Below are 16,186 nucleotides of genomic sequence, written 5' to 3'. Positions count from 1 at the left end.
CCAGTGAGAGACCGACATGGGGCTGGAACTCACAGACTGTGAGATCATGACCTGAGCTGAAACCAAGAGCCGGACATTTAACTGACTGAGCCACCCATGTGCCCCAAAATATTAATAATTGTTATCTGTTGGGGTAATTTTCCTTTTTTTCTTTTCTTTTGATTTGGGATTTTTTTGATTTTGTCTGGATTTTCTACATGTTCTATGATGAACAAGTGTCACTTTCATAAGGAAAAAATATCTATTATAGCATAAGGATAAAAAGTAAATATTTGAGGGGCCCCTGGGTGGCTCAGTCAGTTAAGCCTCTGGCTTAGGTCATGACCTCGTTGTTCCTGAGTTCTAGCCCCTCACTGTCAGCACAAAGCCTGCTTGGGATTCTTTCTCCCTCTCTCCCAGCCCCTCCCCCACTCTCACTCATGATCTCTCTCTCAAAATAAACATTTTTTTAAAAAAGAATAAATATTTGAAACTTTACAATAGCAACTATTTACAAAATATGGAAACAAAAATGAGAAGTTCCCAACATCATTAAACCTCTCTGTGGGAACAAATGTACCCAAAGCCTATCATGGAAAATGGGGGAAACTTTCAACCCAAACTCCTTTTATTAAAGAGCTCAATAATTCAAAAAAAGGAAACATGTTTGAAGAAATACTGAGTGGGAACTAGCTGAAAGAATTAAAGAACAGACTTTCTGCTACTGTTAGACAGTAAAACTTCAGAAGGCACTACTATTTGTACAAACTTAATCAAAATGGAGCAGAAGGTGGCCTGCTTCACATACAGCCTAGAAGTAATGGCAAAAATAAGCTAAAATGATGAAAAGAACAGATTTTTATTACAAGTAAACACTTGTGGTTGTGTACAAAATGCAACATTTTTCCCTCTGGAAGACAATGGATGATCTGGCTGGAGTCGCCCCTTTCCACTCCACCTGCCTGTGAATCTGTATCCTCCGGAGACGATCTTCGATCAAAAACCCTGCAGCTGACACCCTCAGCCACTGTACTGAACACCTGACATGAATGTTAGTTAACTGATTCTTAAGTAACTTTCAGTTGAAACTCCTATTCTGATCCAACTTCAAGCATCTTTAAACGCCTGCGAATGTTCTTTCTCTAAAATTTATTTAAAAAAAAAAAAAATAGGAAGAGGTGAAGGCATCTGCTTTCGAAAGGCAGCAGCTAGAATAAGGTATCACGTCCCTTCTTCGGTACCACGTCCTCAAGGCAGAACTTTAGAATTTCTACATAAAAAATTTTTGCCTAAAATATTTTTTCAAGGCTTTAATGATATAGACAAGACTTAGTCAATTCGGAGAAAAGCTTGGGTCAAAAGCCCCAAATGGTATGTAAAAACTTACGGTTAAAATGACACATAAGGGTTTCAACTGAAAATTACCTAAGAATTGATTAACATACATGCCAAGTGATTGGTTATTTGTACACCATCCAGCTGGGGATGTTTTTCAATCTAAATTGGGCCTGGGAGAATATAATTTCTTTAGAACTAGCACTCAAAGGAAATACTGATAATAATAGTGTTATTATTAATTTCAACATGGGACCACTAGATTACCCTCTTAACTGCAAATACACCTCTTCTGCCTAAGATCTGAGAGCTATTTTAAAATCCAACCTTCCCAACTTTTCCTTACATTTTTATTAAACATGAATGAGCTTTCCAGTATATGAAGCTACAGTTTCATGCTTGAATTTTCTGAATCTTCTGTCACAGACACAGAAATGGGAACAAATCACTTTTACCAATTCTGTCCGTATTTGCCAGCATAGAGGCTAAAAGGCACTTTATCCTATGTGTCGAAGTCAAAGACTGGAACAGCTCACTGTCAGCTTCAGAAACCATTTTTTACGAGCGTGGCACACTGCCTCAAGCCAACTAAACACTAAAGCATGTTGGGCTGCCTAAACTGCAAATTATTTGGAATGTTCTCCATGTTTTGTGGTTGTGAAAGTACCTATTTTGTGGATCATCCATTTAAAATTACGGCCACATTTGACCTTAAACAAAAAATTCCCAGGAAACCGAAACTATAATTGACCAAGATCCCAACATTTCTGAAAGACCATGATCTCCGGCTCATAATCAAACATCTCAAATCTTATTTTTTAAAAGCCAAAGAGACACAACATAAACTCTGTGAAACACTTTACTGTTTCAAGTAAACACTAAGAACTCACCCTAAAATACACCTCATACTTGCCAAAAAAATAAAATAAAATTGCCCCCCGTAACAAAGGGCATGTGTGGCAAATATAAACACAAATATAAACATATTTTTTTAAAAAATGCCTAGAAAATAAAGCAAAAACCTGTCTAAAAGATTATTTCATTTCTAATTTTCATACACATATGCTGCAATGTAGCAGCTTCAGGTGTGGAATGTGAGGAAGAAATACTCCAAAGCTTGTAGTGATTAGAGCACTGGATCATAGCTATTATTTTCCCAAGCATTAATGGGTACCTGTCTCAAATCAAATACTTAGGACATTGTTTCACAACTTGGAGTGCCAAAACTTCCCAAGCTTTGCCTGGCATGCCTTTGAGATCTACTCTCTAAGTCTCAGGCCTATGGAGAATGCCCTGAAGGTCATTTTTGAAGTGTTAAAAAAGAAAACATCATATTGACAAGCCAATTTTTTCCTAGGGATTCTTCCACTGAAGATAAAGTACTGAAGCATAAGAAATGCCTGGTTCAATCATCCACTGATGGGATAATTCAGTCCATTTTAATAAACATGTGGTAAAGATCATTGGCATATGGCTTCCTGGTCCAAGCCTTGTGCAAGAACAAGAACATGAGGGAAGATAGTATTTTTTAACTTAACTGATACTGATGAAATTGATGAAAATGCTGAAGAGATGACAAGCCTTAACAGGAAGTATTTTTAGCTTCTGATCTTTCATATCTGTGTTCCTGGTGCATGTATATTATCAAGTACCTGAACAGTTTTCCCTGTTTTAGATATACAGATATATAAATATGTAAGTATAGATAGATGTGGACTATTTAATTATATATATAAATTTGTGATATATATATAGTTTCAAAAAGAAGCATTGAGGGACACCTGGATCACTCAGTAGGTACAGCATACAATTCTTGATCTCAGGGTGGTGAGTTCAAGCCCCACGTTGGGTGTAGAGATTAATTTTTTTAAAAAAAAAGCATCATTCATAAAACAATCTCTCACATCAAATAAACCATATATAAAATCTCAAAATTGTTAAATTTCCTAGAAAATTGTAAATTCTAGGAACTAAGTCCCATTCACCTTGGAACCCCAAATTCTTACTGAACGCAGTTCTCTCTTGTCTGGACTCAAGCAAACTTAAGGTAAAGTGGTAACTTCAGTTAGGATCTTAAGTATGTGACTTTTTCTAAACAAATTTTTTCCCAAGAACATTCAGTTTGCTGTCAATTTTCAGAAAATGCTGGGATGGTGAGTTCTAAGTTTCAGTTCTGGTATACTTGAGAGCAAAGTAACAAAATTTTGCTCAGAGATAAAAATTTACATACCTAACAAGATGTTATAATATTAATGATTATCCTGTAACGATTTCCTTTCAAAACTTCACCACCGCAAATGTTTCCTATAATACTCCCTCTCTATTTTGGTAGTATTTTTTCACAAAGAGATTATCTGTAACGCATATAACTGAGAATTTAAATACTTATGACATTCTTTTCTTTAAACAAGCTCCCACATTCTATTTTAATTGTTTAAAATAATCTGGATGATGCAATCAATTATATCACTAAAACTTTGGCTATGCAACACTTCACAAAATGTAGGGACTTTTCATCAGCATCTTTGATTTGCAACTGACATCAGATGTACACAGTGTGAGTGGAGAAGACAGAAAGAGGAGTAGACAGGTGTAGTAGAGACTTGGAGGTGTGAGAAAATGGGCTTCCTTCACCCACAGGACACATGAAAAAAGAAAACTTACCCATTTGTGTAATAAATGTACTCATATATTAGGTTTCATCAAATAATTACACGAATTACATACCTTATCCAGGGGTAAAATTGTCTGAAGTAATGTTGGATTATGCAAGAAACATCAGGGTTTGTTTTTGGTTTTGGGGTTTTTTTTATGATTCTTAGAAATACTACCCTTAAAATCAGTTGGAGCCTTTTAATCTAACACATAATGAAAACCACATTCACCAATAAGCAAATAAATAAAGCGAAAATCCTATTTTAAAAAGGTACAGTTAAAACCTTGCCGGAAAAAAAAAAACAAAACTGCATACCTACTACGGGGGATACCTGTATTCCATAAGTGTCCAGACCAAATCTAAATATCTTACCAGAGACGAAAGGATCAGTTTGAAATTTTGGGTCAGACCTAGAGGGCATATCATAAAGATATATCTCTGGGGGGTTTTGTACTTGTCTGTGTATGTTTAGTACGTCAAGGATATTAGAGAGGAGAAGGAGAAGGAGAAGGAGAAGGAGAAGGAGAAGGAGAAGGAGAAGGAGGAGAAGGAAAGAAAGAATGTTTCAAAAGGGGCGGGGAAGAGAGGACTAAAATCAGGGCGACGCTGAAAACCGACCAGGGCTGAAAGACAGACACACAGCGCCGCAAGCTTACCCACATGTAAGAGGCAAGCTCTTAGAACTGTTAGAGCTCCCGGGGAGCTTCCGGACTTGGGCAAACGCGGTCCATTTCACGCCTAAACAGGGACGAGAGCACAGTGTAAAAGTTCAAGAGGATTCCATCCCCTTCCTCTCACTCCTGGCACTTAGCTTCTGGAGGAGAAAGCCCCGCCGAGCAAAAGCTGGCGCTGGGGGCCAACCTGCAACCGCCCAGTTTCCTAGAAGGCCCAACTGCTCCAGCGGGCAGGGGATGGCGCCAGGGGGCGCCGGGAGGCGAGGCAGGCGGCACCCAGGGAAACCGAGTCCCGGTCGGGCCCCCACCGTGCGGCGCGGGCTGCCGCAAAACCTTCCCGAAAACCCGAGCCTCTCCTGCACAACTTCGGTCTAAGCAAGCTGCTTCTCCGCCGCCACTCCGCCCGACAGCACCGCCTCCCCAGCGCCGCGGAGAGACGCGCTCCCGGCGGGTGGCTACCTGTCCGGGGGGCCGCGGACCCCAAGTCTCACCTCATACAAAGGGCTGCGCGCGGGCGCCTGCAGCAGAGCCCAGGGAGCATGGCCCCCTCCAGTCCCTCCCGGAACTTTCCTGACATAGCACTTCTCTCCGCTGCAGAAAACGACGCTTCGAGGCAGAGGAGGAGGAGGAAGAGGAGGAGGCGGTGTGGCGACCCAGGCGGCGGCGGCGGCGGCGGGAGCTGGAGCAGAAAGTGAGGAGCATCGCGGGCGAGCGCCGCCGCCTCCCAATCTGCCGAGGGGTTCCCGCCCCCAGGGTAACCAAAGCTCCCTCTTAAAGGCGCCCGCCGCGTTTCAGGACGTGAGGGCTGGGGGAGGAGGGGAGAGGGGGCGGAGGCAAGTAAAGAGGGAGGGGGCAGGCGGAGACTCTCCGATTCTGGAGGGAGGCCGCCGTCCAGCCTGCCCCAGGGTTGCTGCGCTCGCGGGTTTCCGGCCGCTCCTCCTGCTCCTCGCCGTGTCTGGTCGCCCCTTCGCCTGGGCAAAGGTAGGACAAGTGCTGGCACCCAGCACCCGAGCGCCGCTCCCGCCGCTGGCTTGTGCCCCACCATTGCCCTGGAACGTAGCCCAGTCTCCTAACCGCCCCCATCCTTTTAGGGTCCTGCCTTCCTGACCCCCACCGCAGCGCCGCTGTCGTCCGCGCCCCCAAAGCCCTTGTGCGCCGCTGGCGACTGCCCAGTGGAATTGCGTTCCCTCACGTGTGTCAGGCATGTCCTCTCTATCTTCCACACAGTGGTGAGGGTCTCCCCGGGAGCGCTGAACACTGAAATAACCAAAGGCCAGGCCAGTAGGGTCCCCAGACTGACCTCTGAAAGTGTCACTGGCAAATGGCATGGGAAATTTACCAAATGTCCTGCTTTGCCCTATGCTTTGTTCTCTTCCAATGGCCAATTGCCAGATGGCCTCCAACTGGATTACTAGAACAGTTGACTTTCATCAACAGAGATTAGTTGTAAAGATCCCCAAACTCAGAAAGGCTCTCCTGAAAAGATACCACCTTAAGACCTAAATGACGCTGGGAAATATTGCTTTCAAGTGACAAGTGATACTATTTTTCCAACTATCATCAACATTTGTGATCACTGCCGAGACCACAGTGGGGTATGCGCAGTGTGGAGATGCCCCAGAGACACACAGCATCAGCAGCCATCAGCCTTAGGAACAGACTACGGTAACAGTGGGTGTGGGCAGCAGAGAGCTTCTTTTTCTACCTCATGCCTCCAGCTCTTGCTTCTTAGTACCTTGGGGCCTCAGGATAGGGTGTCATTTGTATCCTGGTACCCTGCACAGTGTCCTCTGGCTGACCTGGAGATGGGCCCTCAATTCAAGGTGAAGATCCAGCCTGGGCTACAAAGACTCCCCCGACCCCCGCCAGGGGATGGACTCAGAGGGAGTGGTAGTTTCTCCATGCACACAAAAGCACCAGCATCAAGGAGCCTGAGACTGGACGTCAGTTCTTCCTCTCCTGCCACCTGCAGCTGCATAACAAGCACATGCTGACTTGTGGAGGAAGAGGACAAGGAGACAATGTGCAAACGATTGGAGCAACTTCTTTTACAATGCGGAGCAGAAATATGCCTTGGGCTCTCTAGAAGCAGGAGACTGTGGTCGTTGAGCCATGGTCCTTGATCATGACCTGAGCCAAAATCAAGAGTCAGAGATTTAACAGATTGAACCACCCAGGTGCCCCAGGAGATATCTTCCTATTATGATAAACTCCAATATAGTCAGGATAATTGGATGTAATAAACACCCAACTCAAAGTGACTTAAGAAAACCTACAGTGGAAGAGGTTAGAATGTATTGGCTCACATGTTTAAAAAGCCAAGAGTAGATCTGGGGGTGTTTAAAAAAAAAAGGAGAAGAAGAAGAGGAGGAGGAAGAAGGAGAAGAAATTGTTTTTTAAATCTTTTTTTTTTCTCCAGATGCTCAAAGAATGTTAGGACTCCATTTCTCTCCATATTGTGGCTGTGCTTTCATTGGACTAGTTTTGTTTTCTCTAATAAGGGCCTAGACTGACAGCCCCAGCATTAATTTCTCCTCCCACCTCCTTAGCAACTGATCCCACTAGCAAGGAATAAGTCTTATTGGACTGACTTGGGTCCTACACTCATCTCTGAACTAAGCATTATAACTGTGGGTTTGAACATACCCTGCAGATTGGGGTCACTTGACTGTCTGAAAAAGATCAAGGGAGCTTTAGTGTCCACCACACCCCCCCCCACACACACATGTAAATCACATGAACTGAGTGGGAGAGAGGAGGTTTCCCGAAGGAAAATTTGTTTTGCTAACAAAGAGAAAATGAATGTTGAGTAGATAAAGACCATAGATGACCCACTCCCCACAGCCCCCCATTTCACACACACACACACACACACACCCTCACCCTCGCACACGCTCACAGGCCCTTAGGGACTGACTAGCTCTCTGTGTCTTCTGCCAATAGCCTCAGGACCAGAAGAATGCTGATGATCATGGGTTGTAAGTAATTGAATCAGTTATCCACATCCTTTGACCTCAGAAGCCCTGGGAAAGTGCTCAGTGATGTTTAACAACCACTTGCAAACAAATGGTGTCTAGGACGTAATTGTATTCAATCATTTTTTTTCTATTCGCATGCCCCCACCCCCCCCATTCCTTGTTAAACTTTATGTTATTATATAATCAATTCAACTTGATAAGGGCCCATGGAAATTTCTTATTACCTATACAGTATGTTCATTCAACTTGAAAAAGAAATGTGGCCTGTGAATAATCACATTTCAGTATCCAAGTGACACAGGGCCCAACTTCATTTCAAACTCCAATAAGTTCTTTATCTGCTCAGAGATAGCACAGAGGAGTTTATATTTTGCCTACCAAAAAATGCCAGTTTCAGCTTTTTTTCTTCCCACCAAGAACTTTTCTTGTGGTTGCTCATAAAAACGTTTTATATTTTCTTCCTTCATCTCTCTATTTTATGAAGTTTGTATGTATCATAGAAAGATAGACTTAAAAACCTGGAAGAGGCTTTAGAATTAACCTAAAACAGCCCAGTTTATTTCATGGATAAAGAAATAAAAGCTAAGAGACTGACCTAAGGTCATGCAGCTGTTTTTAGCATCTGTGACATGCCCAGCTCTGCTACACATTTCAAATAATATAGATACAAAAGTATACAACATAGTCACTGTCCTTAGAGAGTTAAATTCAGTCAAGGAGACATTAACCATCTAAGATAGAAGACAAATTCAGAGAATCACAGTATATCATACAATTTAGGATTAAAAAAAATGTGTGATGAGCTCAGTGTGTTAACTATAAGCATTGAAATAAGAGACACATAAGCTGGAGTAGTCTGGGAAATGCTTTTTAGCCAGGAACCACCTTGACAGCCTCTAAAAAATACATAGAAAAAAAAATGGGCTTCCCATGTGAGAAAACAAACAAAATGAGAAGTCAGTGATGAAGTAAAGATCTTGCCATGTGTTTGGAACAGAAAGAAAATACTTAATAAAGATTAAGTATTTAGTATTAGTATTAAAGATTTAGTATTAGTATTAAAACACTAAATAAGATTAAGTATTGTTGTTAAACTTATGTTTTATTATATTATGTGTTCTCAGCTATAATGTAAATTTTTTTATCTTACTTTGGATTATGTTCAAAAAATGTTCAAAAGCCCCTAGTTCAGAAGCCAGACAGACTGGATATGAAACTCTGCTTTGTAGCAGGACATTGATCAAATAACATCTCTCCAGGCATTGGTTTCTTTATGTGCAAGAGATTTTCGGCACTGGCCTTTGTACAGAGTAAGACTATAAATGGTACCTCTTATTTGCTGGCTGAATTGGAGATGATTTCATATTAGAATCACCTGAAGAACTTTTTCAAAATCCCAGTACCTGGGACCCACCCTTAGAGAATCAGACATAATTCTAGGATAAGAGTCTGCACATCAGAGTTTCAAAGCTCCCAGGTAGAGTCATCTCTGCAAGCCCCTGGGCTGGACCCATAGCAAAATACATCTAGCACCTGAGGAGCCTGGTGAAACACTGCCTATTTCTTCAGTAGGTACATTGATCTTCATGATTTATGTCTCTGTTTCTTTTGCCAAGCAATAGATAGCATGCTAGGTCATCAGCAGAATTCTAACTACTTTTGGCTCTGAAAGTATTCAACTGTGGTGCAAACTGCTTGTGGTTTATCTCAGTCAGTAGCACAGCATGGATCCTGAGTCATAATCTCTTATGCATCTCTCCAAGTGTACAATTTATGGTCAGCAGTATACAGAAGTTTCTGGAGGTGCTAAAAAGCAGTAAAATACCACCAAAAAATCCCTAAGGAAGAGGAAAAGGGCTAGAAGCAAATGGCATTGGAAATCCATAAGCTAAATAATTAACAAATGACTCATTAAATTCAGCTATTTTCATCCTGACTTTTAATAATACAGTTTCTAAATATACTAATTACTGATGTACTTTTTGTAATCTTACATTTAGGAATCCCTCAGTGTTTATATCTTATACATTTTTCCCCTATACAGTCAGTCCCCTCTGTGTATGAAGTGGGAGGATCTTTCTTCAAATACAAAGTGTCCAAGAGACTCAGAACCAGTTATTCTGCCTAGTTATGTTGTCTGTGTAAAGCTTGACTTTTTTTGTATTTGGTTGGGCAAAGATAATGAACATAGAATACTTTTGAATCTCTCCAAAGAGACAGAGCAACTGAATAAAAATCTTAAAACCTAAAATTTTAACAATTAGACCTTATATGCAACATGATATGACAAAAAAAGGACCCGGAACCACTACCGGGTCTTCTTGCCTAAGAAATGGAAGCTGAATCTAATCAAGCCTCTGGAACTAATAAGAAATATAGGAGACCGAGGATCGAGTTTGAAAACCACCTCAAGGAAGGAATCAGTCAAATCCAGAATGGCAAACATTCAATAGAAAAAATGACCTCGTTTCACTACCAAATCAATGGCACGAAGAAACAGGGGCCTTCTTTAAAGAAGAAAAGAGATTTAAAAATCATAATCATGAAATGTAATGTGTGGACTTTGTGTCCTTTTTTGAACAAACTACCTGTGAAAAGAACCAAGAGACTATCAGGAAAATCAGCTTATAGACTATTAGATAGTATAAATAAGTTACTGTTAATTTTCTTAGATGTGGTAATGACAGAAGAGTTCTATATAAAACAAAAATTTCATCAGAGGTGCATACTGAAGAATTTTAAAATCCTGCTCAAAAAAACAGAAGGAGTAATAGGTGGAAAAATGACTATAATTTTTATAACTGGAGATGATACATGGAGGCTTATTATCCTTTACTTCTGTTATTGTCTATGCTTGGAAAGTTCCCTAATAAAGTTTGTGTAAAAAAAAATTAACAACTTTCTCTTTGATGTTGAGTTAACCTTTTATTAAAATCCTTCTCTTGATTTTGCTAATCGGACAATGACAAATATATGTGAGTCTGGGCCCGGTTACATCTTGAGTATCTTTAGAAACAAGTTTCTAGTCTCAGAAGTCTTTTGTTATAATATTTTTGGCCAGTATTTACTAGTCACATTCAAGGCATAGTACTGAACCAAAATAGTGATCAGTGAGAGTCTCTGTGGGAGGAGTCCACAACCATTCCACACAGCTGGCTCTCCGCATCACAGGTGCCCACTCTCCAAGTATCTCTGTGCCTCCATGATTATCTCCAGTGACCAGCTCTGGCTACCTCGATTTGGAATGTCCATGATTAAGTCTACAGGTGAGCCCATAGGAACTAACTGGCTGAATGCTTTTATCCTTTTTGTAAACCTTAGTGAAGACATGATCTTTTGGCCTTTTCCCTTTCCTTACCTTACCCCATCACACTATTTCCCACCCCCCATAGCAGGCCTGCACTCACACATACACATGTGCACACACACACACAGTAAATAGGCATTGCAGAGGTAAGATCCAGCAATCCAAGACCAGTGAGACTAGATGGAGAGCAGCCACTCAGCCTGCTTTTAGTCTGTGTCTTAGTCTGGTGTGCCTCCAACACTTGTATCTGGACTAGTATTGGTTCAATTCAATTTTAGGAGACTGTAAACTTTATTATGTCTATTTAATTTATTACGAATTGAAAATATAACTATTACAACAGTCTCATGGACATTACTTCTGTCGATGAAGATGGGTTGTTTTTTACTTATTTATTTATTTATTTTGAGAGAAAGAGTGAGCAGAGGAGAGGGAGAGAGAGAAACCCAAGCAGGCTCCACACTGCCAGTGCAGAGCCCGCGAGTCAGGGCTCAAACTCATGAACCATGAGATCATGACTTGAGCCAAAATCAAGCATAGGACACTTAACCCACTGAGCCACCCAGATGCCCCTGAAGCTGTTTTTTTTTTTTTTTTTAATGAGTCAATTAAAAAGATTAAGTCAGTAAAAGTACAGATATTTTGAGAATAAGACAATATTCATGAAAATGTTTCATATATGACTAAAGGTTTTGAAATTCTGTCTTTATCTATAGAAGGAAAAGAGGCCTTATAGCTCACACACTGCAAGCCCAATTGAGCAGGAGCTTAACTGGAAGTGCAAGATAGTAGTAGATATGCAGTAGATAAATAAATAAATAAATAAATAAATAAATCCTGTGAAAATCACAGGTTCTATTTCTAGTGCCGCCATGATGGAGGGACCTTAGGCAGTTGGTTAGTTAACCTCTTAAGCCCTCAGTTTCTTTACCTGTGTATTGGGAATAAGAATGAAGTATTATGAAGAGTAAATAAAACATTCATCTAAATCGCTTGGTCTCTGACAGAAAGTTAATATCCATGCATGTTGGAACTATGATGAATGACACCAAGTTCATATTTTTCTGGGCATTCTTTTTTCTTATTTCCTTTCAGAAAGCTTGGAATTATAGCAGCTGATTTTAAATTTTTCCATTGAGAAATATAAATAACAATTTTCAATATCACTGTCACTAACTGAGATTTTTTTCAGCATGAATTTTTTGACCAGTGAAGTGGTTCTTACCTGCTGATAGTAAGTTATATCATCTATCTTTTTTAAAGTAATCACTCATTTTTCATATAATTGATACTTAAAACAAAATAATTATAATTAGCCCTTACAAAGGTATCACTTCAGTAACCTTTTTTTTAAAAAAATAGGCTTCATGCCCAGTGCAGAGCCAAACACGGGGCTTAAACTCAAATATCTGAGATCAAGATCTGAGCTGAGATCAAGAGTTGGATGCTTAACTGACTGAGCCACCCAGGTGCCCCATTATTTCAATAACCTTTAAAGAATATTTAGAAGATATAAAATTTGAGCATTCTAGTTTTTTAAACAAAGATAATGGATAGACATTTATTTGAGTGTAAAGGAATTTTATTCCAATTTGTAGGGTTTTTTGGAAGTCATAACTTAAAATCCTCCAGTTTAGGATAAAAATGACTAAGAGAAAACAATTCTCAAAATTACTGTGTAAAATCATCTTAATTCTTTATTATACATAATTACTTGACATATAATATTTGCCTTCTAAAGATTCTCTGCTGATATTAGATACATAACTTATATAGGTAATGGGCAAAGTGGTAAAAAAGAGTCTACCAACAGAAAGGAAGGTGTTGAATAACAACGTGATGGTCATTAAAATACACCAGTCAGCTGTTCTACTGCAGGAACTTGACCTCACTGCCCTAAAGATCCAGCCCTGCATTCACTAAGGTCACACTCCCCTTGGCCTGTCCTCAGCCAATGACAGAGAATGGCTGGGGCACACTGTTGCCCATTCCAGCAGACATAGAATTCCTCTAATGGGCAGCTTTGGCTCCAGGACTCCTCATCAGCCTGACCAAAACTTTCTGAGAACTGTGCTGCAGTCTGAGATTCTTCATACCCAACCCTCCTTTCTCCTTGCTCTCCTTGCACACTCCTGAGACCTACATCGTGGTCTGAAGGCTCTTGCTACTTCCTACTTCCTCTTCTTTATCTTTCAGTGATATTTCCACCAATAAATTTCTGATGCACCTCATCCCATCCTAGTGCCTTCTTCTTGGTGGATAAAGACATGTTTGTTATTCAGATAACATGAATCTGACAGCTAGGAAACAATTTGAAGAACATAATTGAGGTTTTATTAGAAACTATAGGAAAGTTGTAGCAGAGCCAGCTTAGGGAAGCCACAAGGAATTAGAGTATACTTATTTTTCTGAATACAGAAAGACTTCTTTGAAAGACCATCATGTGTGCACATTATCTGTGGAACAGTGAGAAGCCATCTGCAACTTTAGAAAAGGTGTGATGTGCTTACAGTGAGACAGAGACCAGCATCAAGTGCTGCCTGGAAAAGAGGGCTAAGTGTATCGGCTTTATGGAGAGAGAAAGAAGAGAACACGAAACAGAAAAAGTAAAAACTAATTTAGGATTCCTGTTTTGGTAAGTCAAAGAGATAACAGCAGTGCCCACGAGAAGAAGAGAAAGAAAAGAACTATTTTTAACTCACTGGAGAAGGGGTTGGGGAAAAGGGAAGAGATGATTCACTGAACAATGTTCACCAGAATTCTCCTAAGCAGGAATGTGTCATTGTTTGGGACAATAAATTGATGAGGTCACTTCATATAAGTGAGGCCATTGAGGCTTAGATAACAAACATGTGTCAAAACATTCCAGAAGGGATAAGCTGGGTTGCATGGACAAGGGATGGGATGCTATTGCTCCTGAGATTAACAAGGAGAGAGATGAGTGAAGAACCAAAGACAGGAGGAAGAAAGAGAGGGAGAAGCCCTGGGACTAGGTAAGGGGAAGCATCAGTGAAAATCCTCAGCAGAGGGTTCCTCAAAGCCTTGTGAGAACTCTGATAAGAGCAGTGTTGCCTGTAGTTATTTGTGTTACGAGACCCCAAACCATTCCTTCATTCATCCTCTCTCCAGAAATTCATTAATGTCTGACTAAGCTACACATGCTTTTAGGGGCTTGTTTTTGTTTGTTGTTTGTTTGCTTTGAGAGAAGTCAAAGCTGAGGGGTGGTTGGGTGGCTCAATCAGTTAAGCATCTGACTCTTGATCATGACTCTCAGGTCAAGATCTCATGGATTGTGGGCTTAAGCCCTGCATCAGGCTCTGCACTGACAGCTTGGAGCCTGCTTGAGATTTTCTCTCTGTCTCCGTGTCTCTCTCTCTCTCCCTCCCTCCCTCCCTCCCTCCCCCTCCCCCACGCTCTCTTGCTCTCTCTCAAAAATAAATAAACTTTAGGGAAAAAAAAGAAAAAAAAAGAGAAAGAAATAAAAGCTGAGAGCCCCATCTGGGTCCACAGGGTAGAACAGAATCTCTAAAGTAGCAGAAGCGTGGGAAGTAGATGTGAGCAGACTTCATAAACGCTTTAGGAATTCTCAGAACTCTTGAGAAGGCTTCTGACTCCCATGGCCATGAATTTAGGGCTGGTGGTATTGAGCTCATTTGATCTGGCTCATAAGAAGACAAGGCCCTGTTCGAAGTCTGGGTGACATTTACTATCACACAACAGAACTATAGAATTCTTGAATTCATCTCATACAACATCTTTGCTCTTGATAGTTAAGGAATTGAGGCATAGAAGAGGCTTAGTTCCTTTAGAAGCAGATCCTGAGAGGATATGAGCACAAAAACTTAATTTAGGAGGTGGGAAAATGAGATTGGAAGGGAAGAATCATTAAAGGGTGTATTTTCAAGTAAACTTCCACTGTATTCAGGTAGAATCAATACTGCTGACGAACTCTGGAGCCAGTACAGAGCAAGCATTTCAGAGTTATCCTGCCCAAGGATGAGGGAGCTGGATATTTAGCTCCTACCAATCACTAGTTGAGTGGGAAGTGGTAATTTTCTAGAACGTCTAGCCTCTCCTGTGCTGGGGCAGAACTCTGGGGTTCCAGAGGTGTGAGAAGGCTCTCAAGCAGAGATGCAGGTTCCAACAATCAGAAGTGTAGCTAGCATGCATGGAAATATGATATACCAGGGGAACTGGCAGGGCACTGACAGCATCTGCTACAGTACGGTAAAGAGACTCTCCAGGAATCTCACAGAGGAGTCAGAGTCAGGACAGGAGACACAAGCATTGGGGTTGGAGGTGGAGAGTGGTAGGATCTGGCTGAGACTTAGACAGACCTGGGTTTGAATCCCAGCCCTGTTCTTTAGATTCTGGGCAATCTTAGAAACCTACTTAGCCATTCTGAGCTTCCAACTGCCTCATTTGAAAACTGGGGATAACTAGCTTTCAGGGTCCGTGAAAGCTGAATACAGAAATATCTGTGAAAGAAATAGCAAATTGCCCAGAAGACACGCAATAAATGGTGACTAATATTTTTTTTAGAAAGAGAGTGAGAGGGAGAGAGAGCATGTGTGAGTGGAGAGAGAGAATCTTAAGCAGGCTCCATGCCCAGCGCTGAGCCCAATGTGGGGCTCAATCCCCACCATTGAGATCATGAGATCATGACCTGAGCCGAAATCGAGTTGGACGCTTAACCAACTGAGTCAAAATGGTGACTAATGTTAATAAGTATTATTTTATTAAATAAGATGATTTTGATAGGGTCATAATTAAGAAACAAAAGGGGGAGCACTTGGGTGGATCAGTATGTTGAGTGTCCAACTTTGGCTCTGCTCAAGTCATGATCTTGCGATTCGTGGGTTCGAGCCCCAAGTCAGGCTCTGTGCTGACAGCTCAGAACCTGGAGCCTGCTTTGTATTCTGTGTTTCCCTCTCTCTCTGCCCCTCCACTGCTCATGCTCTATCTCTCTCTCTCTCAAAAACAAATAAACATTTAAAAAAAATTTTTTAAAGAAACAAAAGTATGCCTTCAGCCATACTATGGGGAATCTCCCCCTCCTTACCCCTTGACCTTTGATTTCCATCCAATTTCAGTTATTAACATTTTTTACTGATTCTAGGATAGTTTGGTGTGAAATCAAACTTGAGTCTTACACTTGATATAGAACTAAAAACATGACTCCTTTTAGTAATGAAGACTCCTTTCTTATATATTTAAATTGTCCAAGGATGATATAATGTTGATAGATGTTGAAGCT

At 40.9% G+C, this 16,186-nt stretch overlaps 1 protein-coding gene and 1 long non-coding RNA gene across 7 annotated transcripts in view; one reads left to right on the top strand and one right to left on the bottom strand.

The window, feature by feature from the left end:
• Positions 1-5,703, bottom strand: part of GPR63 (G protein-coupled receptor 63) — a 51,736-nt gene extending 46,033 nt beyond the window's left edge. For 2 of the 5 annotated variants that reach the window (XM_053904643.1, XM_019442892.2), the window contains exons 1-2: positions 5,136-5,622; positions 4,627-4,708 (exon numbers count right to left, since the gene is read on the bottom strand). Coding sequence is in view for 1 of the 5 variants with exons in the window: in XM_053904645.1 (XP_053760620.1) it covers positions 4,657-4,708; positions 5,136-5,689 (606 nt within the window). In the remaining 4 variants the exon portion in view is untranslated. Of the gene's footprint in view, positions 1-4,626; positions 4,709-5,135 lie in introns of all 5 variants that reach the window. The other 3 variants (XM_053904644.1, XM_019442893.2, XM_053904645.1) reach the window with 2 other exon arrangements.
• Positions 5,524-16,186, top strand: part of LOC109263441 (uncharacterized) — a 52,707-nt gene continuing 42,044 nt past the window's right edge. For both annotated transcript variants that reach the window (XR_002078212.2, XR_008422948.1), the window contains exon 1: positions 5,524-5,625. This is a non-coding gene — a long non-coding RNA (uncharacterized LOC109263441). The remainder of the gene's footprint in view (positions 5,626-16,186) is intronic.

Source organism: Panthera pardus, unplaced genomic scaffold (genome assembly GCF_024362965.1).
Source record: "Panthera pardus isolate Hobbes unplaced genomic scaffold, ASM2436296v1 HiC_scaffold_17, whole genome shotgun sequence".
Lineage (NCBI taxonomy): Eukaryota > Metazoa > Chordata > Mammalia > Carnivora > Felidae > Panthera > Panthera pardus.
This window is presented reverse-complemented; position numbering and strand designations above follow the sequence as displayed.